General features: G+C 36.0%; 4 protein-coding genes across 5 annotated transcripts; 2 read left to right on the top strand and 2 right to left on the bottom strand.

Moving 5' to 3' along the window:
* The first annotated feature begins 37 nt into the window (after positions 1 to 37).
* LOC106170445 (zinc metalloproteinase dpy-31) lies at positions 38 to 5878 on the top strand. Of its 2 annotated transcripts, XM_086997086.1 has the most exons (11): positions 38 to 176; positions 528 to 592; positions 1610 to 1751; positions 1917 to 2055; positions 2338 to 2416; positions 2701 to 2910; positions 3118 to 3250; positions 3874 to 4008; positions 4497 to 4621; positions 4903 to 5039; positions 5523 to 5878. In XM_086997086.1, the coding sequence occupies exons 1-11, from the start codon at positions 152 to 154 to the stop codon at positions 5761 to 5763; spliced, it is 1431 nt and encodes a 476-aa protein (XP_086853212.1). In that variant the 5' UTR covers positions 38 to 151; the 3' UTR covers positions 5764 to 5878. The 2 variants fall into 2 exon arrangements, with proteins under 2 accessions (XP_086853212.1, XP_013405956.2); XM_013550502.2 differs by lacking the exon at positions 38 to 176 and having other exon boundaries at positions 377 to 592.
* Positions 5879 to 6022: 144 nt separating this feature from the next.
* LOC106154435 (nucleoside diphosphate kinase 7-like) lies at positions 6023 to 12125 on the bottom strand. Its single transcript, XM_086997087.1, has 10 exons — positions 11936 to 12125; positions 11039 to 11149; positions 10599 to 10765; positions 10016 to 10177; positions 8813 to 8967; positions 8379 to 8534; positions 7907 to 8020; positions 7479 to 7600; positions 6908 to 7015; positions 6023 to 6596 (listed from the first exon to the last, which is right to left on the bottom strand). Exons 1-10 carry the CDS (start codon positions 11936 to 11938, stop codon positions 6564 to 6566), a joined length of 1131 nt encoding a protein of 376 aa, XP_086853213.1. The 5' UTR covers positions 11939 to 12125; the 3' UTR covers positions 6023 to 6563.
* Positions 12126 to 12156: 31 nt separating this feature from the next.
* On the top strand, positions 12157 to 17012 carry LOC106154445 (golgin-45-like). The gene is made up of 8 exons (XM_086997085.1): positions 12157 to 12377; positions 13013 to 13107; positions 13268 to 14010; positions 14393 to 14469; positions 14859 to 14981; positions 15412 to 15540; positions 16152 to 16362; positions 16708 to 17012. The coding sequence occupies exons 2-8, from the start codon at positions 13023 to 13025 to the stop codon at positions 16882 to 16884; spliced, it is 1545 nt and encodes a 514-aa protein (XP_086853211.1). The 5' UTR covers positions 12157 to 12377; positions 13013 to 13022; the 3' UTR covers positions 16885 to 17012.
* Positions 17013 to 17293: 281 nt separating this feature from the next.
* On the bottom strand, positions 17294 to 26522 carry LOC106154444 (uncharacterized). The gene is made up of 4 exons (XM_013528789.2): positions 26430 to 26522; positions 23997 to 25977; positions 22713 to 22846; positions 17294 to 22082 (listed from the first exon to the last, which is right to left on the bottom strand). Exons 2-4 carry the CDS (start codon positions 25966 to 25968, stop codon positions 22065 to 22067), a joined length of 2124 nt encoding a protein of 707 aa, XP_013384243.2. The 5' UTR covers positions 25969 to 25977; positions 26430 to 26522; the 3' UTR covers positions 17294 to 22064.
* Positions 26523 to 27074: the final 552 nt, after the last annotated feature.

Genomic DNA, 27074 nt, shown 5'->3' on the forward strand with positions numbered 1-27074 from the left:
AAGTCCCCTATTTAGGTTACCACATCACATACTGTGGAGATCAGTGTCAGTCTTATGCATCCCCTTCACATAAAACACACATTTTCCGCCCCATTTTGTCTTAATGTGTTTTCAGGCGAGAGACGCAGGTGGTAGGGCTGTGTAGCAGTTAATGACAAGTCGCAAGACAAATACCGGTAAGTTTCATTCGAATAGTAATAAACGGAATAGAAATAGCCGCTTTACTTTTAAAAAATGACCACCTGACACTTTCCATAGAAATCAGATACACGCCTGCCGTGTTCGTGTTAATATAAACCCGTGAATGCATTGTGAAGTCATACGGTAGCGACATCTCGTAAAGTGGCATATAAACTGACGTGATTCACGACCACAAGTATTAAGCTACTTCACTTGTATGATTCATACAGTGGGCTTTCCTTTTGAGTCCTAAATGTTTCTCGCATTTTCCTGGTTACATTAGAAGTGACAGGCGGCGTAGCACCGCATTTTTTCTTGTATGTGCTGTAATATCGTTCTATTGGTAGGTTTTGAGAAATGTGGCATGATTTACAAAGCACATCTAGCAGTTGCTGTCTCAATAGTTTGTCAGGTAAGCACTCTTATTTATTTTATTTACGTGTGTTTACGGTGTTTACTGCTGCGCAAAAAATGTACGTGGCATTGGTGTTTAACGCTGAAACTGGACTGGTTGAACAAATACATGTAGTTACAACAGAAGGGCTTACATATGTACCTTCTAAGCAAAGAAAAGTACGTTTAGGGGCCATATCCAACCAAATGTAAAAGTAGTTCATTCAGTAAATTTGTAGATTGAATTCTGTAAAATGTATGGCGCTTAATTACCGGATATGATAGTTTCATGTATGACAAATGTGCTACAGGCCTATAATACTGTACCAGTGACAAGATGTCACGCAAAATAGAACTGTTACTACCAAATATAGCGTATACAGCAACCAAGGAAGTAAATATTACTTCCTTGATGAAACAAATTATGTATGCCGCTTTTGCCAGATGACAAACCATGTACACTGTAATAGAAGGCAGTATAAAATCGTATAAGCATGTCATATAAGCTCCCAGCGCTTGCTTCACTTCCGGTTTAGCTACATGTAGACCAAGCAGGCTGTTCGTGCATTTTAGCGGAGAAGTTTTAAAAAGTATCGTGTTTTTAACTGGCAACATATCACCCTTTAAAACGTTATAGGTTTAATTTGAATAGATAGTATATTATGATATATACTGTACACAGACAAACGGCCCTTTCCATGAGAAAGGAATCGGTTGTTGCAGACCCGTAGCCAGCAATTTCAAAAGGGGGGTTCTTTTTCTGAAAAAGCGGACCTTTTGCCATAAAACCTTCATGTACCTAGATCAAATTTTACCCAGAGTGGACCTTTTCCTAGCAAAAGGGGCGGTTCTTTCGAACCCCCCGACCCCCCCTGGCTATGGGCCTGTGTTGCTTGACATGTCTTCAAATATTGACAAAATTTGGAAATATCTGTTGGGTTGCATGTTATTTTGTGATGCGTGTATTTCTATTTGACGGCCAGTTTGGTCAAGTTGCTGCTCTTGACGTCACGTACAACGCGTCTATATATTTTAGGTGCTCTCCTACTCCTTTGAGGACAGTTTCCGTTGGAAACCTGCAGAACACAGGAGGAAGAGAAAAATAATTGATTTTAAGGACAAAGACAAACGACTGTGGTCCATGCCAGTTCCTTATGCTTTCTCTACAAATTTCACAGGTGATCCTTTTTTTATTCTTTTTTTAAGAAATCTGTCTGGAGTGGACATGATTATAAAGCAATTGTATAAATGAGTATTTATTTTAACAGATAAAAGTTTATAAGCATTATTGAACAGGTGTCATTATCATTTTATACTATAACCCAGCAAACGTTACGTTGCAGCCGAAAGTGACAGAAAAATAGTCCGTGCTGCCATCAGTGAGTGGGAACTAGAGACGTGTGTGAAGTTCCGGGAGGTGGAAGACCAAGAGGAATACGAAAGGACGACAGTTGTTCTTGTTAAACCGCAAGATTCTAGTTTGTAAGCTCCAGTGAATATTTTACGACTTTTTGTTAAAGCTGACCATAAAAAAGATTTAAGTTCGTCAGCTTTAGTGGCAAGTTCACAAATTTTGCCAAAGCTAAAGAAAATATTAAAAAAAAAAATAATAAAAAACATGCACACTGCCTTCCCTTTTCTAGACCCGCCTTAAAATTAAAATGACAAGTGGAAGCATCCTCTCTACATACCGCGGACGTCGATATCGCATATATATTATAGTGCTACTGTTTATTACATTTTTCCTACATATAACGTATTCAGATGTGGTGTAGGGGCCGGCAGAATCTACATTTTCACAGGGAACCGTCAGGTCCTGTTCCTGGGACATCGCTGTTTAACGGTAGTACTAGTATATATTCTTTAATTTAGAGGCAATTAATTCGATCACAACTGTAAAAATATTGAACATTCTTTAAAAAATAGACATACTGCATGGGAATCATGATTTCACACCGAAATACTGTAAATGTACAGTGATTGTGCGTGTGCGTTAAATACAGCTTCAGTTTCAATTTTGCATGTTGGGTCGCTTTCACTTTCACTTTTATACTTAGCTCCTATCCAAACTAAATACCACCAGGACTAGAAAATACCAAGATACCAATTTCCACACATTCCTTGCAGGTCCAGACGGTAGCCCATGAGTTCGGCCACGTTCTAGGTCTATACCATGAGCACGCACGACCCGACAGGGACCGGTACATTGACATCATATGGTCGAATTTGACGAACTTTGAAAGCACGAAAAAACAGTTTTCTAAAAAGCCAGAAGGATCCATCACCACGCTGGGGTTTCCTTATGATGTTGCATCTCTAATGCATTATGGTCCTCATGTAAGTTACTGCAACAGAGCATTAAAGGTATTCCGCTAGCATTTGGAAGTGTCCCACATTAAGCCAAAACTTCCCATCTTGTCCATTTCAGACCTTATAACGACAAGATCTCCACGTTAAAGTGTATTTGAAACATACCTGATGTCGATATTTCCTTTTAAACTTGAGAATCTAAATGCTTAAAAGCTTAGTGTAGAATCATTTCAGATCTATGGGAAGACGTGGGATTCTGTGACAATACGTGCCAAAGATCCGCTCCTGCAGTTGAGTATAGGTGCCGCCACCGACACCACCATCCAGTTTTATGACGCTAAAACTGTGAACTATTTCTATTGTAACGGTGAGTGAAACAGTCTTTCGGCATGTTTAGAGACAGTAACGGGGTTAGAATCTTTGGTATAAGATATTTTTGCTATGCTTAGTCGATTTTTTTTTTTTTTTTGGAAAGGGGGAGCCTCAAGCATAATAAGTTAGTGAATTTAACGCAAAACTAAAATCAGGGACATTAAATAAAACGGAGACCAAATTAAATTAAAAGTAAATAAATAAATTAATAAATGAAGTTAAATCTGTCAGAGACCTTGCAGAGTCTACTTTTTCACTTAATTTTTATAAATTGAAAGTTTGTCTTTGCGTAAAGTGTAGATGTATTGGGCTCACTTGTGCCAGGATAAATATAAAGTGACGTGACGTGTTTTCATAGAAACATTTGGCCACTGCCTACTACACTTCTGTTAATGAAAACATTGATATTGATCCACACTTTTATTCGCAGATTCGTACTTATGAGGTAGGTTTAAAAACTTGCTGCTAAGGCTTTAAAAAATCAAATGTAACAACATGTGGTAAAAGTGGTTAAAGGCGTTCGCGTTTCAGAGGGTAAGACAGTAAGCAGTTTGTAACTGTGAGTGTGAAATGTTTTAAAGTACCAAAATATTCAACAGTTTCCAAATTGTCATGTAGACACCTGCCGCAACAGCGTGATGAACCTTCAGTGCCAACATGGTGGATATCCCGACCCGAAATCTTGTCACCGATGTCGGTGTCCCCAAGGCTTTAGCGGTGATCTCTGTGAATGGCACGAGCGATACACTGGAGGTAAATATAGCTGCTTAAAAAGTGATATTTATCAATCAATCAGGTAAAAAACGAATCAGTACCTACGGTTTTTTAACATAAATCTTTTTTGTCCTTTGTTTTTCTTTTGTTCGTCCATCATCTGTTTTTATACAAATAGGCCCATACCACTTCATAATTTCATCTAAAACACAGGTTACAAAATGCTGCTTCATTAATTATACTATAATTATTGATTTTCCTTCCATCCATCCCATTCGCAGTTGATCTTTCAAAAATCGGTTAACCATTCAGATGTCTGAATAATAGATATATTTAGCCATCCAGATCAGCTCCCATGCTTGTTTTCGCAATTGATAATTACAGACGTTCCTATGAAACACGTTTAAGCTATATGTATTACACAAAGTTAAACAGCTACAACACAGGGTTACTTAAATTACAAAAAGAGCTATTTGTAGGAAAAGACGATACTTTTTTGTGTAATACAAGAGTTCTTTGTCTTTCAGCTGATCCCTGCGGCGGGGTTATTCCTGCAGAAAGCTTCAACCAATCAATATATTCGCCCAACTATATCAACGAATTTGAACATTTTTCATACAAAAAGGGCCAGACTTGTAACTGGCTTATAAAGGTAATGTGCGAAAAAATGAAGGGTGCACCTCGGGGGAAAAAAAAGAATCTTGCAGTGTCCTGTGTTATCTTTCATTCTTCACTTAATGTATAGCAAATAATTGAAGAACACGGGCGGTGATTTATGTCGTGAAATTATCGACTTTTTCAATTTCAATTTTTTTTTTGCAGTGACTAGGCTACTACCTGTAGGTGTACAGGTACCTACCTCTGGTACTGTAAATGTACTCCATCCTTAAATATAATGCTATTGCATTTTTTTCCGTCATTTTATTTTTCAAGGCACCACATGACAAATTGATCGCTGTAAGATTTACAGGGGCGCGTTTTGGGTTTCCTTGCACGACGTACCCATATGTGACATGTGACGATTACGTAGAGGTGAGGTACGGGGACGACATTGGCGTAACAGGGGCAAGGTGAGAATACCGGTGTACGAATTGTTTGGAGTGTTTTTGGGGGGGGGGGGGGGGGGTGATGGGGGAGGGGGGGATTAATGTAGGGCAAATACATGTAGTTTTGTTCTGTTTTGGAAAAAGTCGACTCTGTGGATGTACAGGTCACTGTGCTCTTCTTCTGAGATGTAGTCTGGGTTGAGAAATGTACGATAGGCCCCTATGTAGGCCGCTAGCAGTAAATGTTGCGCTTATGTTTGAAAATTTCACGGAACACTTTGGAATGGCTCATATTTAAGCCATGTAGTTTAACATTAATGTAGTTTAACATTAATCAGATGTACTGTATATGTACAATTACATGAAGTTAAGATCATCTTTTTAAGCCAATTTCAAATTTTTTTTAAATCGCGTAAATTGTGCACAGGTTTGGATATACCGTACATGTACATTGTAGATCAAGTGCATAACTTGGCATTATGTAACCGTATTTCTTTGCCTTTCCAGATTTTGCTGCAAAGAAAGGCCGAACGTCACAATTATTTCGTCCAGCAACGAAGTTTTGATCCTGCTGAGATCAACACGCAAAGAACATGCTGGAAGCGGGGAGAGATTTGGATTCCGTCTAAACTACTGGACGGTGAATCTGATGAACAAAAATGGTACAAAATCGTGTTCAATTCAGTTGCTTTCAGTTAATACGCTTTACCTGTTTTTCACTTTTGTATGGGTGGTAGAATGGTTTTAGAATGTGTACTTAATGTATTTTCTTAAACAAACCAAAGCGAAAGTGAGTAAACCACTCAGCATTGTTTTTTATTTAAAAGATGCTTCCTAATATCACTTACAGTGTTGCCTTTGGGCTGCTTTAAAGTGAAGTGGTTTTATGATATATAAACTTTTTTGTTTTGGTAGTTGCTTCACTCAATTGTTATGTAATTTACTTATTTTTTCAATAAATGACTTAACCAATAAAAATAGAATGAAAGTGAACATGATAACAAATATAAAGATTAAACAAACAAAATTTTAATGACATACAATATACAGAAATGGTTTTTAAATAACAGAGTTCACCTAAAAACCACTTTAACTGTTACAGTAAACAGTGCTATGTACATAATGTTACAAATTATTATACCGTGTATGAAGTACTGTTATAAGACCCATTTGACTCAAGTGTATTATTCATTCTTGCTTTTAAGAGTCTAGATACTTCAATTAAATCCATTATAAAAATATGAACCAACTAAAAAATTCTGTGCAAAAATAAATAAAATAAATAAATAAGTAAATCCCATTTAAATAAGTTGATGGCTTACAACAGGACCAGAAGTAAATTTTGGAGGGATTCATCTGTCCACCTGTATGTTTTGGTGTCTTCACCATCTGCGATGCACAGCAACTGTAATAGCATCCTTCATTATAAATGAAGTCTATGGAATAGTTCAGTGTCTATATTCAGAGTTAATAGTTGGAAAGAGATGTCCAGAGTCTTTCAGCACACTTTTGTGTAAGTCTTTGTTTATTACAAAATGAGTTTCATCATCAACGGTCAAGGATCTTGAAAAAATATTCCACCTGAAAATAAAATAAAAACAACATTTTTAAGTAAATGATTTTACACGTAAGCCATTTAACCAACAACCTTGTGATGATTCATAAGTTTACATGGCATCTGAAAGATATACATTTATGAAGCAAACACTCGTCCCCCTCTCCCCAATTATTTTTGACACTGTAAATTCAAATAAACTGCATACAAGATAATTCAAAGGTAGTTTTCAATACCAGTCAACTCAACTCAACTACCCTGGGGTAGCCATTTGGCACTATTATATAATAGTTGTAGTTATAAATGCATATATAACAGAAAGTGTATCAAACTTTACCTCTAGTAGTGCATCCTCAGGGAGATCTGTGCAGTGGATGGCATTCTGGACTTTGTCACGCCCATACATGGCTCTCAGGGTGCGCGGACGTAAGTGACGTGCTATCTCCTGTTATAAACAAATACTTTATTGTAATTGTCTATCTACCTAATATAAAACTGTAATATATTATTGTTTATGGATTTAATTGGTGCATTTTTTTGTATGGTAATCTATAGATGCTTATTTAAATACTTTCATTTGTTTGTCCAAGCATTTCTTCTTCAATTTTGTCTAAATTTAAATTTTCATTCACATTTTATCCATGTTGTACATATTTCATGCTAGTGCTCAACAACATACAAAGGATATATAAATCTTGTCACAAGGAATGTAAATAAAATGTGATTGTTATCCATAAAATACATAAAAAGGGGAATTTGCCAAAATATAACCTTATCACAATAAAATGTGTATATACAATGCACTATTTTGCAATCTATATTAAATATTGATAAAACTGGCAGATCTACAAAATATAAGGGAGATGGCAATTAAACAAAAAATTAATAAATAAATAATGAAAACTTACTGGATCTGCTGGTCCACACATCTCTCTGAACTGGTGGTGAGCATTCTGGGCTCTGATCTCTAAAGCTATACATGGCCCTGATGTCAGCTCATCCACCATACTGCTGTACTCTTGTACAACACCTGTATAATATACATGTACCATGATGAGATGTTTACAGTTCTGTGGTGTGCTTTGTGTATTGTTCAATAAATTTTAACATAAATAAATTTATCAGCTCGTCCACATTGGCTAAAACTAACCTTTTCTAACATTTTCCTCTATATTTCATTCTTTTTATTATTATTATTTTTGCAATCCAAATAGCTAAATCAATTACTTGTATCAGAAAAAAAATAAATATTGACAAAAAATCTTAAAGGCTATTTTCTCTTCTATTTTTCTCCTTGCCATATTGAGCAGAAAGACCGTCTGGTACTTCAACGTACCTTTATAAACTTCATAGAACTCTTCAGCGTTGGCTCTCTCCATGTGGAACATTGCTATGGCAGAGATTTCAAACCCTGTGTCAAGAATCTTGTTGATGATCTGACCAGCTACTCCTGAGGATGGTAAATGGAAACAGTAACAATCAGTCAGTAATATAGCAATTACAACGAAAAGTGGTACAGAATGAAATCATATGGCGGTGGAATGTAAAGCATGAATTCAATTACTTCTCTTTTAAATATCTTCATTAACTAATTGAAATGTTTAAATAATCAAATAAGACCTAAGGGTTTTAAGTAAAAAAGTAGTAAATAAAATCATTTTAAAAAAATTACAGTGGTGAAACACTATTCAAATCTTTAAAAAGCAACAAAAATGCTGCTTGCATTAAAGTATACCCAATAAACAAACTAAAATATAATCTCATAGTTTTAACACTGAAAACATACTTACAAAAAAGGTAATACATACCTGAGAGCACAGCATGTGGCTTGATCACGCCACACGTGCAGTCCGAGAACACGGCGGTGTTCCTCCTGCCTGCGCTGCCAGCTGGGAAGAAGAACTCGAGCTCCCTGGCTGCAGACGCCGCAGAGTCTGACCCGTGACATGCATTCTGTGTCTTGTCTGAAAATAATTTTTAAAAAATTGTTAAGTCAAATTTCTGTAAGTTTTGGTAATAAGAAGGAATTCTTGACAGTCATCAATTTAGAGTATCCAAATGCAAATTCTTCAATAACTGAATATTTCTGGTGATAAAATACTTTCATTATTTGACACCATTTAATGTCAAATGTTTGACAAGCGAAAGGGGGTGAGGGTTTTCGGGTGCATCAACACAACACCCAAATAGCCATATTTCCATATAAATTCAGCAGACTTTCACCAGTATTAATGGTACGCACCTGTGCCGAACCTAGCCCTGATACTGTAGGGTGCCTCACTCCTGGCCTCGGCAGAGTCAGTGGGTCCCAAGAGGTTCCTCCACTTCTCCACAGCATTCTCTCCCATCAGTTCAAAGGCCATCACAGGCCCACTGGTGATGTACTGGATCAGGGTGCTGGGATAATAATAATAATAATAAAAATAATAATAATGCGAGTGAATTTGTGCTGCATGTAAAATATTGATAATTGAACAGATTTGAATTAAAAGATAACATCATTGTGAATCATGAATAAAAATGTTTTGAAATTCAGGTTTTTGTTGTGAGTAATACTATGTCAAAATATGTAGGACATTCGTAGTTGAGAAGTAGGTTAGGTCCTCTATCATCAAGTGGTACAGTTATCTGCCCTGCACCAAGAACACATATATATCAATTACACTACATGGGGTTTAATCCAGTTAGGTTACATTCAGAACAGATGATCCTTGGATCTACTTTTCCACAGATCAAATATGACGGACCCTACACAAGACCTCCTAATCCTTTAATTTTCTTCCCGCTTCAACACAGACTAGAATTCGGCTTGGAGGTTTAATTGCTAAGCCCCAGCAGGGCTCCTACATAATTTGCCAGGCTATGAAGTTTTCAATCTATCAAAGTGGACTGGTACAGAAAAGAGTGCCACTTGTTGGGAAAAGGGCCAAAAATACTGGCACTGCAGTCTCTTGGTGGTGTATCAGCAGCATATTATAAACCACTGCTTTTGAATTCCAACTGTTTCTGAACATTTCATACAAAATATACAGGGGCAGATCCAGAGCTATTTTCTGACAGTCTTCCAAATTATCTTTGTTGATCCATCCTCCATTTTTTGACCATCTTCCGACAGAAAAAAATTGTAAAAAATGTAAACTTGAAAACCTGATCGTCTTCTGAAAGACCCAGAAGACAGCCTCAATCCGCCCCTGATATATCAACTTTCTGTACTCTCTTTTGTGCACTAAAAGAGGTAGGGATCTTTCAAATGGAGGCAAATATATATACATTTGTAAAAAAGCTTGCTTAATATCAAATACTCTCGGTTGAGCTGAATGAGCAGAAAAAGTTAAGTTGGTGCTGGTCTTTCAGGGGAAAATAGTGATCAACAGAGTTGCTTTTTTTATCTTGTAAGAAATTACAGAGCTTGCCTCAAATTAAGAAATTAAAAGTTCAGACTTACTTGAAAAACATTTTACTTTGGTGTTCCTGATAGAATTCCAATGCCTCATTTCTGGAGAGTGAAATTTTCTTCATCTTTGTGATGAGAAAGCCATTCTTGAAAATCAGGTCTAGAATTTCTCCCATCTTCTTCATAGAGTCTGGTTTGATCATACCTAATGTTCTGAAACATTCAGGAAATCACCTTTATTCTATGTGTTTACTAGTAAGTATATATATAAATAGATTATAACTAAATTGTATACCTTGTTTGTTTTTTTTACCTAATTTTCCTGTCTGAAGTCATGGATTTTTTATTTGTTTCTCAGATGAAAATATCATTCCAATTTTAATTGCCAAAATTCTAATTATTCTTCAAAGTAAAATGTCAAACTAAAACTAAATATTGGAAAATTTCAACTGGCAATCAAACCAGTAGTAGGATTGATCTGAAACATTATCTTCAGCAGTTTATAAACAAGGCCAAATAAGTAAGGAAAGAGGCAAGTAGACATAATACTATAATTGTACAAAGACTGTCATAGAACCAGCAATATGTCATGGTTAAAGATTAGCTTTAACATGAAACAAACAAACATACAAACCTCTCTTTCTTACTGCTCAGCTTCTTCCTGGTGTATTCGTCCCCATAGTCCACAAAGTTCAGCTGTCTGGCATGGACATTTATTGTGCTGCCGATGTACAGTTCGTTTAATGTGATTTGTTCCGATTTTGTTCTTTTGAGGAAGTGCCTTCTGTTTTTTAAATCAAACTGGAAATCAAAAGACAATATTTCAAATGAACATTTGCTTCATGGACCATTCTGAAAGACATGTACCTTTTGAACCAGGTGCAATGTAAATGTACCAGGTACAGAACTTTCGTACCATCACATGTTTTATTCTTGTTTAAATACTAATTACTTCAACATGTCCTGGTATTCCTGCGAACACACTAATACTTGTGCAGTGGTTCCATAACTTTAGTTATTGCTTACACTTTTAATAATCTATTTCTGATAGATGATCAAAATTCTGGGACTCACCATTTCAATTGTATTGTCCTTTGGATAATACAGAAACTGGTACCTCCTGATAAGAGCAGCATTGGGATCATACCACTCTGCGATAAATGCATACCTTTCATCTTGAGTAGACTGGAATAAGAATTATTATGGGGCCGTAGCGATAGTCCGAAGGTTCAATAGTCCGAAGGTTCATTGGTCCGAATGTTCACTATAGAACCTTCGGACCAATGAACCCTTGATTAAAAAATCGATAAAAATGTTACCACTTTTCGGACCAATGAACCTTCGGACCAATGAACCTTCGGACTATCGAGACGCCCCCATTATTATAACCATATCAAATATTTTCACTGGGTGGCTGCAGGCAAACCAAATCCTACCCCTCCTCCTCCTCCTCATAATAATAATAATAATAATAATAACTACATTTCTATCTCTGTCATCCAAAGACTCAATCAAACTCAGTAATGGTATGTGATGTTACCACCTGTCTGCAGCAATCAAATATTGAATTCGACACCGGTTTTTACACAAATGGATTTAAAAAAGATATAATTTCCATCAAATAATTTTAAAAAATTAGATGAAATATGTAATAATTCAGTTAATATCTTAATTTGAATGCAAGGTAAGGGGGACTGTATCCTCACGCAGGTTTTTGTTTCGGAGATGAACTATAGGTTTTCTAAGGCCCAGTGACTATTACCTCGATAAGAGCATGAATTGCTGGTGTCTACTACCAGCACTACCCACAGTTACTACATGTAGAGTAATACTAGTAAGTGCAAGACGAGAGAGAGAGAGAGAGAGAGAGAGAGAGAGAGAGAGAGAGAAGGAGAGAGAGAGAGAGAGGATTTCATTAGGAAATTCCATTGAAAACGAGTAAATAAACTTCCCTAGAAGTGCTTAACTCACCATCGTTTATGTAGTCTTTTGATCCCAATTCAAATGTCGATAATTAGTAGAGAACTAGGAATTGCTGTGAATTCAGAAACCGCTAAGGCAGAGTTGTTGTTGGCAACAAAAATCCCGAACGACTTTGTGTCCTCTTTTCTTATTGGCTAAATCTAGTCAGCTGACTCATAAAGCTCAACTTCCTTTAATTTGAAAAGGTGAAGGTCAGACAAATCAAGAAAAACTTTTTGAGATACGATTATAGTGTTGGTTTATGAATTTGAAGGATATTATTACACATTACCTATTGAATTTTACAATATCTCCTTTGTTATATTGACACGGAAGAATTATGTTTTGAGAATAACCTATTGTTCCCGCCATCTGTCGGCAACATTGTTCACCATGGAGGAAGTAACGCCGAACCATCACATATTTTTCATTTAATTACTGAAAATCATTGGTAGGTATTATTTAAATACGAATGGCTACTTATATCTTACGACACAGAAGTTTATACTGAGGGAATCAAAATAAGTTGGTTGGTTAGACCTGTATTATTTGAACACAAGTCTTGCATTACTGTTTTCAGAAACTCGAGAGTTGCGTGTCAGCTATCATCAGTCGAAGTAAGATAAATGTGTCACTGAATCTTCTAAGTGTCGTGATTAGACGGGATATATAATTTACATATACAGTAGCTCTGCGAAGGCTCCTTTAACGTGTTATGAAAACTTAAGTGACTGATGCATTTAAGCTAGCACGAAAATTCATGCGTTAGCACTCCTGTTGACGATTCTGATATGTACTGGCTGTGCTAACGCGTGCTACATTAAAGCCTCCAGGTGAAATTTAATTATCGAATTTCTCAAATCGGCTAACAATTACTGGACCATTTATGAAAAGAACATTTGGTCTGAGGATAGAAAACCTTGTTCTTATTGCATATGATGTGATAACATAATTTTAACCATTAATGTCAGTACATGATACTACATGTACTGTAGCTATGTAATTATGACAAGTCCTTATGTAGCATAGGGTAAACTGTATCAACAATTTATAAACTCTAGTGATAAATCTCAGATTTTTTTTCAGTATTGCAATTATGGCTACCAAGGGGATGCAGATAATTAAGGCCAACACATCCATAGTCAGGGATCAGGTGGTCAAGGGGCTGCCGTCAGATACAGGTGAGTTTTTCCCATTTGAAAAAATTTGAATTACTGGTATATAATTTAAAGTGTTCCATAAAGTCCAAGGCTAGATTGTAAGACCAGCTGATCTCTCAAGGATAGCAGGCTATCATCTCAGCCTTTACCCTATTAACCGTTACTTCCTCCTCATACTTAGGTGCTGGGCCAAAACGTGTCACATTTGATGAGAGTCAGGTGCCCCGTATTCCACACGAACCCACCAAGGCAGCAGTGGGGCATATCCAGAGAGGGACGTCTGGACAGTTAATGACCAAAGGGACAGTGTCCAGTTCAGGGGGTACTGAGACGAAACAGGGTAAAAAGGGGGACCACAGTAATACTAAGAGGCCACATCAGTATAATTTGGCACAGACTCCTACATCTTTGGGTAGATTTCAGAGAGAAAGTCATGGAGGGGCCAGACAGAAGACTGACTTGTCAAAGCCATCACCATTGTTCTATATAGCCGACAATGGCGATGCCTCAGACTGCAGTAGTGTTTCCGACTCCCCTGATCACATTGGTGCTAAGCAACAAAAGACAAAGGTCAAATATCAGACATCACTCACCGGAGGAGCTTCTGCACAAATGAAATCAGACTCCACCTCGTCCATCACTGGTTTAAAACTTCGTCCTATTAATATTGTGGATCCTATGCATTCTAAACCCACTGAAGACACACATGGGAAGACAGGTGCCAGTCAGTCTCTCCCAGATATGTCTCCAGAACACATACAGCTGGGCATTCCTATGGGCTTCAAGCTTGGAGGTGCTCTGGACATGTCAGATCCTGGAGGAGATTGCGTTGGACCTTTCTCCCCTAACACAATCAAAACACAGCTGAGGTCACTGCTGGAGGAGAAAACTGTGCTCAGATCTGAGCTGGACAAACAAGTGGAGGTATAATGTGTTGATGTAGTGAGGAAGTTGATTGTAATATTCATCTTGTTAACTTTGTGAGCAGTGTCAACGTGGGTTGATTATTTTTTAACTTGAAGTTATTTTTTAAACTTTTCAATTTCTACACTTACAGTGTTTGAGCTGTAAGCATTCGGAAGCTTCCAATCTTGAATTTGGTTGACCGTTTAATAATTTATACTTTTCGGGTCAATCTGCCATCAGACTGATGAAAAATAATGTAATTTGTTAAAAGGGAAATAATTTATAAGAAAAGCCTGTATCCAACCCACATTACTTAAGCATATCTGTTTAGCGTAATAGTGTCATAAGTTCTTTTACTGAATCGATATATATACTATATCATAATATTTGTTTGACCCAGGTAAATTTGGAGTTGAAAAAATTGTTGGTGGCTTCTCTTGGTGATGACTTGCAATACAGGATGGAGAGGATGGCCAGGTATGTATGGGGTCCACATATGCTAGAGCATGGGGTCTCTGTGGATAAGTTTATACACATGTAGTAATAATGTCAAATTTTAATTTCATGAGGTTTGGATGATGTTGAAAATTGCAGAAATGATGGAATGATCATGTTATGAACAAAAGGGAAAAAAAAGCAAAATATCAGATTTATTCAACTGACATCAGAAAAGCTTTTACATTCTACTATCCTTCATATTTTATTAACAACTCTATTTTTTGTAAATTTACCGATAATTAACCAGCCAATTAATGAATAACAATTTTTTTGTAAATTTACCGATAATTAACCAGCCAATTAATGAATAACATATTAATTTGGTATTCATTGGTGTTGATTCAGATAAAGTGCTTGTCTGTTTTCAGGGACAAGGCATCCCTGGCACTGCAGGTGGGGGACTACTCTAAGAAGGTGACACAGGACACGGAGACACTGGAGAGTTTGTCCATACAGGCAGACATGTGGAGGAGCAAGTACATGGCAAGCAGGTTAGTACTTTTACTCAGGGTCATATAATATATACAGATAATAGTGCCTATGGCAACCCCTGTAATTTCACATTTGTCTAGTAGCAAATATTCTACGTTTCATTTTTTTTCCTTTATTATTTTAATTAATTTTTTTTTTTTTGGGGGGGGGGGTTAATTAATATAAGTCAGTTTTTATTCAATTCTTTAGATTTACAAAACATGACACTTCATGAGAATATACAAACATGGCTGAAAGGATAGTAAGGTACATATCTGCAGTGCTACCATACAATTTGTCAGGGGCACGCCCAACATATTATACTTTATATACACCATTTCCTGTAATTATTACATCTTAAATAACCTTCTAGCAATAATACATTTAGATAGTTAAACAGAAAAGAAACATTTGTTCTAAAATATCCACTCCCACTACCTTTCACCCCAGGGTAATGGTAGAGGAACTGGCGGGATGGAAGGCTCACCTGTTCCTGCAGTACCGAGAGTCCCAGGCTGCTGTGCTCAAGTTGCTGGAGGAGAGACAGGTGCTGAAGATAAAGCTGATGGACACATACAAGTGAGTTCACTGCCTAAGAGCGGATTCAGAACAGTGGACTAACAGACCTGCGGATCAAATATGGCGACCCACTTAAATGCTTGTGGCTTTATTCCCGATAAAATGCGGAATAGATTTTTGGCGGGGATTCCGTGACAAGCATTCATGTTGGCCATTTTGAATTTTGATCCCTGGATCTGTTAGTCTGCTGTTCTCTAAAATCCCTCTTTAGACACATGAGGAATGTGGACTGTTTGGTCTGCATGTAGAACAGTGGGGTTGAAGTCCCAAGATGGAAACATGTTGTATTCTTGAGAACCCTGACATTTTAATGCTCTAAAGATTCTTTTGTTTCAATTCCAGGAATAATAATAATAAAACAATAATTAAAGGGTGAATTTGATCCCAAGATGTTTTTTATTTCAAGAATTTCAAAATTCAAGGATGGATTTGTCCCCAAGTTTGGTTAATTCCAGGTATAAAGATTAAAGGGTTAATTTGATCCTGAGACAAGATTCAAGGATGGATTTGTCTTCAGAATTGCTTTATTCCGTTAATAATAAAAAAAAAAGAATAATAATAATTAAAAAAAATTAAAAGTTGAATTTGATCCGAGATGTATCTTATTTCAGGAATCTCAAGACATTACAGGATGGATTTGACCCCAAGAATGCCCACCAGACCCCCACACACCACGCCTTCAGCCTGATGACCGTGGTCAAGACCATCCAGCAGCTGGCCTACAATGTCAAGTACAGACTGCTGGGGCCGCTGCCAGATGACACCTCTGCTGAAACTGCCAGTATCCAGGATTTGACGGAGGCCGAGGAGTTTGCAAATAAGGTGAGTGCTGTGAATTCAGCTAATATCTGTGGAGCTGTTTTTTTTTTTAATTATTTGTTTAAAAGTAAAGTGTTATCTATCCCTGTTGCATAATACTTATGTGTACGAGACTGGCCTAAATAGACCGAACATCCTTTGAGCTCTCAGTCCACCTTAGGGACCATTTCCACAGATATTTGAATCTAGGCACGGGAACCCAGTCTTAGATTCTTGAAGAAGTTTCTTTTTATTTTTTATCTGAATTAAATTTTACAAAATTAAAGGCAATTTTTCCTTATAGTTTTATTCCAATTATTGAATATCAAAATTTAAGATTACAATTAATTTAATTTTTTTTTTTTTTAGGTGCTGTCTAATACTACAATTCCACAAGACGAGGAAGGCCTTCAGAATCTCGGTGCGCCACCTGTGTACAGTGCTCCCAGGTCGCAGGTGATTGGACGATTTCATCCCAGCACCAGATTCGAGCAGTTGACCTTCTGTAGCTGCAAGCACTGTTCTGGGGAGATACAAGTGGTGTAGGGATACCACAGGACTTAAAACATTATATAAATGAATTGGATAAATAGATAAACTTGTAAAATACCAACTAGTTAAGATGCAATACAAGGTGCTCTGCATGGATAATAAAATGTTTAGTGCATAAATTATATTCAGTGATGCAACATGTTCAGTATTACATATATATCTCTTACATTGAAGTGGTTGACAAAGTGCAGGATAGGGCGACCATAAAATACACATTAAGTTCTGAATTTTATACTTTTGGGAGGGGTGGGGTATGAGTAGCAATATCGTTTAGGATTCCAGAAAATGTAATACCGACATCAAAATGTTGAGTGTAAAAAAAAAAATTTATTTATCTATATGTATATATATAATTATGTCAAAGCAAGAACCAGGCATAAGCATTTTCTGTGAATTCCTGTAATTTAAAAATCCACACTCATTCTGAAGTCAGAAAAAATTGGCTAGACAACAGGAAAGTTTCTTTTTAACCAAAAAAGTCCTCATCTTACATAAACCCCTGTTAAACAGAGAAAACAATACACTTCACTGCAAAATGCTTTGATATTGAAATAGAGTGCGGCATGGCCTGTTGTTTTATTCTCTTATCATGGTTTCAAATATGATAATAAACAATTTGTGCCCATAACTAGTTCAGGAAAGGGGTCTGTCGAGTGTCTCGCCTCTCATTATTGCCCCTTTTCATCAACATTTAATTTACAGTTGCACAAGTTAATTTTTTTTTGGTAAAATTTTAACTAAAAAATCCTTTTCTTATCTCTAGCCAATTAATTCTTGCTACGACAAATTTTGATTAAATTGATCTTTTCCATCTTTTTTTGGTGTTTGATTTTTTCCAAATTATGCATGACTGGGCCCAAGGCATTATTATTGTGATCATGCTAATCTCTACAGTACCAAGGGCATAGTCACTTATACAGGACCCGTTTAAAAATGAAGCAAACTGTGATTAAAGGTTAATAACAAGGCAGCAAAGCTGTCAAATGTACAGACAAAAAACAGGAAATAACTATGCACTAAATAGGCTACTGTCAATTCTGATGCAAAAGAACATTATGTTAAACTGCAAATTCAACATCAAATTTTAATTATGCTCAACAGGTAATACCAATGTAAGTAAAATGTGTAACAAGTTCACACTTTGAAAATGTATAACTTCCAGAAAAAGAAGCCAATTAGACTGCTTTTCCAACTCAGGCTGCATTTTAGTCCTGTATTTCTTTTTTGAAAGTTTGGCAATCATAAGTAACATGGTTTTCCCATAATGGTCATCATGGCAGCAGCACCCAAAATTGTGTTTTCTTCTTTTCTGATGCCATATTACATAATGGTTAACAGCATAATGACCGTCAATTTTTAATAATAAAATATACGTATTATGGATTTTCAGAAAATGTGACTAGCATGGGTCTTCAAGCCCGTGGAACTTCAAAGTCACACCTTGAAAATGCCAATATGTGAAAAATTTAATTTTCACAAAAAAACTTTAACTGGCAGTAAGAATTACCAAACAGACTGCATTGCCTACTGAAGCTGTATTTTAGTCCCATGTTTCTTTCCTGTAAGTTTGAGAACAGTAAGTGACATGGTTTTTCTTAAATGGTCATCATGGGAGCAGTGCCCAAAATAGTGTTTTTTTTCAAATTTTGATGCAATATTACATAATTTTTAACAGCATAATGACCATCAATTTTAATAATAAAATATTAGTATTATGGATATTCAGAAAATGTGACTAGCAAAGGTCTTCAGGCCCATGGAACTTCAAAGTCACAAATTGAAAATGCCAAAATGTGAAACAAGACAGCACTGTTCTGAAATGTTTTTTTTTTCAATTTTTAACAATTTTTTTAACATAAAACAAAATTAACAGGTTACTGCCATTTTTATACAATCAACTAAGAAAATTGATGAGATGGGAAAAATATCAATACAACAGTGTTAAATGTCCAATTTCCTCCATTCTGAGATTCTGAACATAGTGAATGATTGAATCTGACAAACTGCAATGATTTGAGTTTATTTCCATTTTTGACACTTTATTACACAATACACGATTACAAGTTTACCATCATTTTTACATAATCAACTAACAATGTTGTAAAGATGCAGGAAATGTCAAACAAACACTTTTACATATCTTATTAGTTCAATAATGAGACTGTTAACATGCCTAAGAGTTGAATCTGAGGAAATGTGAAAAAACAGCATAACTTCTAAAATAATGCCCCGATTATGCTGATTTTTGAACTCAACCTGCGTTTTAGCAGGATTGATCACTCCTATGAGTTTCATGACAATCGGCCAATCTGTTTTTCTTATATTGTGTTTACAGTGTTTCATATATGCTGAAAAGTGAAAAAACAGCATAACTTCTACAATAATGGCCTGATCATGCTGATTTTCAAACTTGACCTGCGTTTTATGAATATTTATCAGCTCTGTAAATATTAAGCCAAAAACTAAAACTGCCTTCCACTTATCGTGTTTACAATGAAAGTGCACGGCGACGGCATCGCCATCGGCATCGGCATCGGCATCGGCGACGACGGCGACGACAGACGCAGGTGATGGCAATATGTACAGACACATCTGTGTCTGTACATAAAAATGGAATTTTTTTCACGAAGTGATGCTGCATATGTACTTCTTCATAACCTCATACCGATTTGTGCAATGCTTCTTCATTTTAAGTAGGTTACATAAAAGAAGAAAAGACACTTTAACCATCAAGTAAGCCACAAGAATACTATAATTGTATTTGAATTGATGAGTAGGATTTTCACTTTATCATTGAATTAGCACATTTTCTATGGATAAGAATGACAAATAGAAAGTGACAATTGCTCTAATAAAGTGCCAGAAGTGCGGCAGAAGAGTGAAGGCATTATGCAATATTAACATAGAAAAAAATATGTATACTTAACAAAAACTTAATAAAAACATTGATTTAATTATCAAATTTTTTATTGTTTTATTTCCTTTCTCTAATTACAATTACTTACATTAAACTTGTTTGGCAACTATATGACGTTACAGTATGGATGAAACGGGCAAGATTGAAATACAGGTCACAGTTAAGTTTTAAAGATAAATCACACCCCTAAGAAAGTTGTAAAGTTACCATTCATGACTACTTTAAGATTCAGATTTTTCTCACCGTGGTGATTACAATTAAAATCTTTTTTTTTTTTTTTTTTTTTTTTTTTATTCACAAAAAGACAAACAAAAATACATATGTAGACACACACACAAACACACACACACAATAACACACAAGACATTCATTATACATTAAGTAAACATGAAATATATGTAGATAGCCAGACTACGTACAAAACAGTATATTACAAGTGATGCTGCACATAACAAGATACAAACATTTAACATAGAAGAAATTTGCGAAAAAGTAAAGTAAATTTATGAGTGGAGAATCTAGGCAAAAATAGAATCCCAGGTTCTCCACTCTGTAAGAAAAAGGCCTAATTGAAGGTTTTTTTGAGAAACGTATTTTTCTAATTCGAATTTTTTTTTGATGTATAAGAGAAGGGAAGGGAAGGTCGGCTGGATTTTTCTTTTAAAACAGGTATATATATAAAATTTGGAGACAAGAATAATGTAATTTAGAGGCTTGAATTTTGTTTTGGATACTCCAAAAATTATATTTTCATCATATAGTGTAATTCTTTCACCAGTTTTGTTAGCAATCAAACGTTCCATTTCAGTCCAAATGTTTCTTATTCGATAACAATTTAAAAATACATGTCGCAAATCTTCCCTCTCTGCTCCACAAATAAAGCATTTCTCTGACACCTCAATACCGATTCTTTTCAGATATGACCTAACTGGTAAGATTCTAAAAATTATTCTGTATTGGAACCACTGAAGTTTTGTTTCTCGTGTAACAAAGAAACAATTCTTGTAAACATACTTCCAAGTGATATTTATATTTAGATCTAGGTTCCATTTCCTTTCGTGTACCAAGTTTTCAGGAGTTTCACTCATGAGAACCTGATAAAAATCTTTACAGCCATTTCGACTCTTTATAAGTAGCTGAACCGGCTGAGGAATATAAGGAAATAAAATTTCTTCAAAAATTTCTTCATTGTTCTTTTCTTTTAATCTACATTTTAAACTGTTACGTATTCCAAAATATTTTAAATCACATACTCTTTGAAATCCAAATTTCCTTTCCAGTTCAGCTTTGGTTAAAAATTTTCCTTCGTTGAAAAGATCGCCAATTATTCTTATACCCTTATTGTACCATTCTTTGTCCAATATTGATACCCCACCCAATTTTACTTTACTATTATACCACAGAGGTTCAAGAGCAATATTGCTTTTCATATTTTCTATACCGTATGTTAGTTCTTTCCAGGAGATAATGACATCTCTCCAAAACCTGTTATTGCAATTGCATAAGAGTATATCCAAATATTCATTTCCATAGTCAAATATATTCCAAATAGATTGTAAATCAAAGGTGCTCTGGAGAATAGTGTTATAAACGTTATTTTTAAGGTATAGTCTTCTTATCCATGTACATTTTAATGCCGTTATGAACTTACTTAAGTCTGTCATTTTTAGACCACCATATTCATAATCCTTTACTATCTGACCTCTCTTTACCTTATCAATTTTGCTACCCCAGATGAATCGGAAAAAAATAGAATTTAGTTTTTTGATGAATACTAGATCTGGATTTGGCAGAGAAATGAAAAGATGGTTCAGCATTGGGATGATAAGGGTTTTTAAGATAGTAATTCTACCAATAGGGGTAAGTATTCTTCTATTCCAATGACAATTAAAATCTTGCCAAGGGAATTTTAAAATGTGTCTGGGTGAGACTGCAATTTCAAACTTGCCTATTAGTACGCAGAATTAATAAATGTCCAAGATTTAAATGTCTGCAAGATATTTCAAGACTAAATATACTTTAATAACAGCTGTCCACTGAACCACTGATTATTTGAAAAAGGATGGTTACTAGTAAATTAAACATGTAACATACAGGAACTCCAAAATGTTGACCAGTAATTTGGTTAAATATTTACAGGGAGTCTAAATACAAAAAAAAAAAAAAAAAAAAAAAAAAAAAAAATCTTCTTCAAGGTATTCTTTATTCAGCATGAAAAGAAGTCTGAACCATCAAGTCATCTCTGGCTTTCTACCTACTAAAGGGCTTCATCACTCTGAAAGGAAAAAAAAAAAAAAACAGAGAGGAGTCAAAATTCTGATGCAGACTCAAATTTGTAAACTGTGTTATTTCTAAAAATGCCAACCTGCTCAATGCTATTACTGAAAATATTTCACTTCTTTTACGGTCATGACTAAAAGTTCAACGGGTGAAAATTGTGAATTTTACAGATACTGTATTTTTGAAGTCCACTTCTTTAAATAAAAACATTCTTATTGAGTGGTAGCAACAAAATTAAAAGCACCCTACTCTACAGTTCTACTCTATGCAGCAAAAGCACCACAAATGTTATTCGAAATTTTTAAAAATAATTTTGTGACTTTAAAATTACAAGTCTGAAATTTGATAATTTTTGCCCATAGAAAAGATCGAGTCTTTACTTAACTTCAAGTATTTTGAGGGGGTTTATCACTTTTTATAAAACTGACAAAGGAACAATATATAGCCTAGCAAGCAGGATGTTTACACACAAAAATACAACTGTGGCACATTTTCAGTTGAATAATATTGTATACCTTTATGCTAATAATTATCTCAACTGGATATCTTTAAATAGAAACCCATGTATTGATTGAACACATGTCTAAAAAAAGAAAAAAGAAAGAAGAAGAAGATAAAAACATACTGGTTTCCATCCGTAAACTCCAAGCTGCTCCTCCAGAAACTCTCTCAGGTCCCATTTCTCCGTCAGTTCAGGGGGTACATGCAAGACCGTGAAACCAAGCTTCTCTAGAACCTTTGTCCTACACGCCTCGGGCACTGGATAAGTACCACAAAAAAAAAAAAAAAAAAAAAAAAAAAAATGTTGCTGACATAAAAATAACAGTGGTAAAATATTACAGGAAACATGTTACTTTGTAAAAGAAAAAAATGAACCAAAAATAATGAAATAATAATAAAATTAAATCATAAATCGAGGGAATTCAAATAGTTCTTGAAATGTTTGTAAACAATATTTTAATCAATTAACTGTTAGCAAATATTCAATATGTAGTGAGTTAGGTAAACCATAGGGTGCAAGTAAACTGTGAACTAAACATTCCTAATGTATGAAAGAGGATCAACTGCAAATTTGTGACAGTCACATCACATTAGAATTTCTTATACCCAGACTTTGGTGTGTACAATATGTTGCATTCAATTGTGAAAATATCTTAATACAGGGGCGGATCCAGAGCTATTTTCTGACAGTCTTCTAAATTATCGTTGTTGATCCATCCTGTATTTTTGACCGTCTTCCGAGAGAAAAAATTAGATATCCGTCAATGTAAACTTGAAAATCTGACCGTCTTCCGGAAGACCCAGAAGACGGCCTCAATCTGCCCCTGGAATACCTGGGCATTGGCATGCTGAGCCCAAAATCAAAGGGTTCAAACTTGACATTACATGTGATCTAATTACATAAGATGAGGACAAATATCTCAGTAGCCCATTTGGAGATATAAACTGATATGCAGTCTTTTTTGCACATCCTTCATTTTAAGTAAATATTTTAATCTGTAAACTCACAAATTTTATCCTAATCCAGTTTATGGACAACTTCTTCCTTTTGGTTGCAATGTTTAAATAATTTACAACTTATTACCTCCACCAAGAAGGTTATGTTTTTGGTTCCGTTAGTTTGTCTGTCTGTCTGTCTGTAAGCAACATTACAGAAAAATTTATGGTCTGATTTTGATGATATTTTCAGTATCTGTCAGAAGTGGGCCAAAGAACAGATGATTAGATTTGGTGATGATCCGGATCATTAATAAATCAATAATCAATAATCAAAAATAAAAAAAACTAAATCATCATAGAATGAAATTTTAGGGGTGAAACGGCATTGGGTGGAGTCTTTGCTGCCTTGGCAGAGATCTGCGCTCTAGGAGTGGTTTTCTAGTTATTACCATATTTCAGTAAGCCCTACCTATGAGTTCCTTTTTATCCCATGTGAAATCTTCATGCCTCATGACTCGCACTGCAATTCTTCGCCAACCTTCCGGTAGCCTCGTCTGCTGGCAACCCAACATAACAGGCTTTATTTTGTCTGGGGGTACCAGCACAGGAGTCCCAACTGTATCCAAAATAAACTCAATGTACACCAGCCCAAAGTGAGGCAGTGTACCTAGTCGCACCTCTCTGTCAATTGCCCGAGCTACAGCAAAAGGCATTTCACTCATCAAATCCAGTTTTAACCATTGTGTTTTCAAAATGGCATCCCTAATGACTGGGATCTCAAACTGATGACGAGGAATTTGGTTGGTGTACTGGGTATTTTTCTGAAGTTCCAAATAGCCGTAAATTTTGAGTAGGGGCTCCACATAGCTGTCATGTGTAGGGATGCCATCTTCAAGTTTCCGTTGGAAGGCCTCACTGAAAAAATTCCTCAAAAGAGGATCCCACTCACTCACCTCCATGTCACACTGTCCAGACACACAGGCAACAAACCAATGCTCCAGCAAAGAAATAAGAAACCCTATGCTTTCCTCCCAATTTTCACTAAACCGCAATCTCTCCAAATAGTCCTGCTGAAGCAGAGTAAAAATACGCCTTAAACTGGTGTCATCTCCACAGTTCATTTTCACTAGACATTTCATCCAATGTAAACAGTCGCTTGCTTCCAAAGTGCTGTCTTTCAAAGCCCCCAAGTTGTCTGGGAAAGAGAGCCTAATAGCAGAGTAAATTAATTCACATCTATAGTTCTGTTGGGACAGCTTATAGGCATACCAAATCTTTGCCCTGATATCTAAAAGGTGCATAGAATTCAAAATCACATTTTCAATTTCACTCAACAGATGGTCTGAGACTTTTGATCTACTATCACACTGTTTGTTAAAGTAAGTGGAAAACAACTGATTGACCAGTGGAAGAGATTGCTCGTTTTGCAGAACAGAAACACTGTATTTCAAGGCTGGCAGTGCCACAGGCAGTTGGAGGAGATGCATCAATTCTAGATAAACAATAAGAAACTTGCTCTCTAATATATGCAACTTTGCCAAACTCTGTTCCAGAAGTTTCAAACTCAACAAAATGTTCTTCTCACCATGTTTCAACCTGAGCTCGGCCTGATTTACGATAGCCATGAAGATCCTAAAATGAAATTCTTTAGGGATGTTGTGCATACCCTCGATATCAGAAATGAGCTTTTCGGTGGCCTCTTTCAGGTAATATCGATTGTCAAGCTTAGATAATTCATACATGGCCCGTGTTGATTGAAGCTGTTCAGGTAGACTTAAGGTTGGCCAAGCTTGAATGACAGCTTTTTCCAAGACCACCCCCAACTTTCTGTCAGGGTCTTCGACGAATTGTGGGTATAAAGAAATATGGCTTATGTGTTCTCTCATTTCTAAATCTTTCAATATTTCAAGCTTTAAAAGCATGTGTTCATACAATGCCAGTAATTTTGGATCTTCTATGACAACTCTGTTTAAAAAATCACCGCCAGTCTCTGGTTGTCTGAGACACAGATCAGCATATAAGTATTGAAGGACTTGATACCCATTGCCTGCATAATCTGGGTTGCTTTCAAACTCACTGACAATATCCTGTGGATCTCTGTTTTTGAACAGGTCACTGGTTGCAGCAGTTGGTACAGGGGATAGGGTAATATGCTGCTGTATTAGTGAAAAGAATCTGGAGCATGCCTCTGCTTGTGCTGGCCCACTCTTACTACTGGTGGAATGGTTATGGCGATTGTCACCAAAGTTTAGCCCATCAACTGTGTTTCGGCTGTACCCCTCACTAATGGACTGATAAACTGCTTCGCGCACGTTCTCTCCTGACCCATAAGTATGGCAGAATTTTCTGGCACTATACAATAATGGCCGCTTTGGAGGCAGACAAGACCGACCCTGAGAGAGGATACGGCTAACTGCTCGTCTAAAAGCTGCCAAGGACATTGTGTGATGCTAAAAAATCAAAACAAAAAGGAAAATGTGATCATCAACGATTTTGACTGAGCAAAAAATATTTGTCAACTCGGTATATACATGTAGAACTAGTCCAAAGGTTGTTCTTTGTTCATACATAAAACACGAAGTTAACAATACAGTCCCCGTAGATTGCCTCAGATGTCTGCCTGTATAACATTGGGGTCTTTCAAAAGATAGAAATGGACAGAAATGGACCGATATAGACTTCTAGATACACAAAGCATAACGCTCTGGGGTCACATTTAGGTTATACGTCGTAAAAATAAACTTGCTTCTGCGACAAAAAGATCTTATTCTACTTTTTAAAGGACCGTGTGCAAACTAGTTCTAGAACTCTTAAGTGCTACATACTAGTAGCTTGAATATTAAGACCTTATGAAACTGGTGGACACAGCTCACACATTTAAACGGGTTTCTTTTCAACTTACATATACATTCCTGTGCAATGTGCTCTCAGCTGGCGGCCGCCATCTTTGATTCGTTGCCTACAACAGCTTCTCTGACACAATCACATCTATCGCATTTTCATATTTAGCTGAAGATTATAAGCCCCTGTAGGCCCTATTGCAAGAGCTCAATATCAATTAGGCAAAAACATTTTATTACATTTAACGCCATTTCGCTGTAAATTAAAACAATACAGTTTTAATAATAATAATAATAATAATAATAATAATAATAATTTTAATAACTTATCAACCAAATTGTTTTCCTGTACGATTAAAATCGTAATGGTGGATGTGAATGGGCTTTTTAGATGATTTTATACTTGATTAAGAACTTCTGACAATTTTTATTTACCATTAACGAGCTCATAGATTAAACCGTCTGTCGCCTGAGAAAAACCAAGTGTTTTGAGATAATCGTGGCCTCGACCGATATTGCCTTGATAAAGAGAGCCAATAAGAAACGTTTGATGCCGACTGCATCCAAGCTCACGTCCACACAGATTTTAAGGAAGTAAACACTGGGTTTACAACCAGAATAAAGCCCCCCCCCCCCCTCACTCAAAATACAGTTTTCTAAGATATTCTTAAATTAAAATGAAACTTAACTTACACTCAATGCCACTA

Source organism: Lingula anatina, chromosome 10, assembly GCF_051362555.1.
Source record: "Lingula anatina isolate TDL-2025a chromosome 10, LinAna3.0, whole genome shotgun sequence".
Lineage (NCBI taxonomy): Eukaryota > Metazoa > Brachiopoda > Lingulata > Lingulida > Lingulidae > Lingula > Lingula anatina.

Bases quoted from the DNA above. Each gene is read 5' to 3' on its own strand.
- LOC106170445 (XM_013550502.2), top strand. From the start codon at position 500: ATGTGCTGTAATATCGTTCTATTGGTAGGTTTTGAGAAATGTGGCATG. The intron at 593-1,609 runs GTAAGCACTCTT...TATATATTTTAG, and splicing joins CTGTCTCAATAGTTTGTCAG to GTGCTCTCCTACTCCTTTGA. The intron at 2,056-2,337 runs GTAAGCTCCAGT...TAACGTATTCAG, and splicing joins AAACCGCAAGATTCTAGTTT to ATGTGGTGTAGGGGCCGGCA.
- LOC106154444 (XM_013528789.2), bottom strand. From the start codon at position 25,968: ATGTCCTTGGCAGCTTTTAGACGAGCAGTTAGCCGTATCCTCTCTCAG. The intron at 22,847-23,996 runs GTAGGGCTTACT...GTACTTATCCAG, and splicing joins GGATAAAAAGGAACTCATAG to TGCCCGAGGCGTGTAGGACA.
- LOC106154435 (XM_086997087.1), bottom strand. The intron at 10,178-10,598 runs GTTTGTATGTTT...TGAATGTTTCAG, and splicing joins CTGAGCAGTAAGAAAGAGAG to AACATTAGGTATGATCAAAC. The intron at 7,016-7,478 runs GTAAGTTTTCAT...TGTTTATAACAG, and splicing joins TGTGTGGACCAGCAGATCCA to GAGATAGCACGTCACTTACG.
- LOC106154445 (XM_086997085.1), top strand. From the start codon at position 13,023: ATGGCTACCAAGGGGATGCAGATAATTAAGGCCAACACATCCATAGTC. The intron at 14,470-14,858 runs GTATGTATGGGG...GTCTGTTTTCAG, and splicing joins AGGATGGAGAGGATGGCCAG to GGACAAGGCATCCCTGGCAC. The intron at 14,982-15,411 runs GTTAGTACTTTT...CTTTCACCCCAG, and splicing joins AGCAAGTACATGGCAAGCAG to GGTAATGGTAGAGGAACTGG.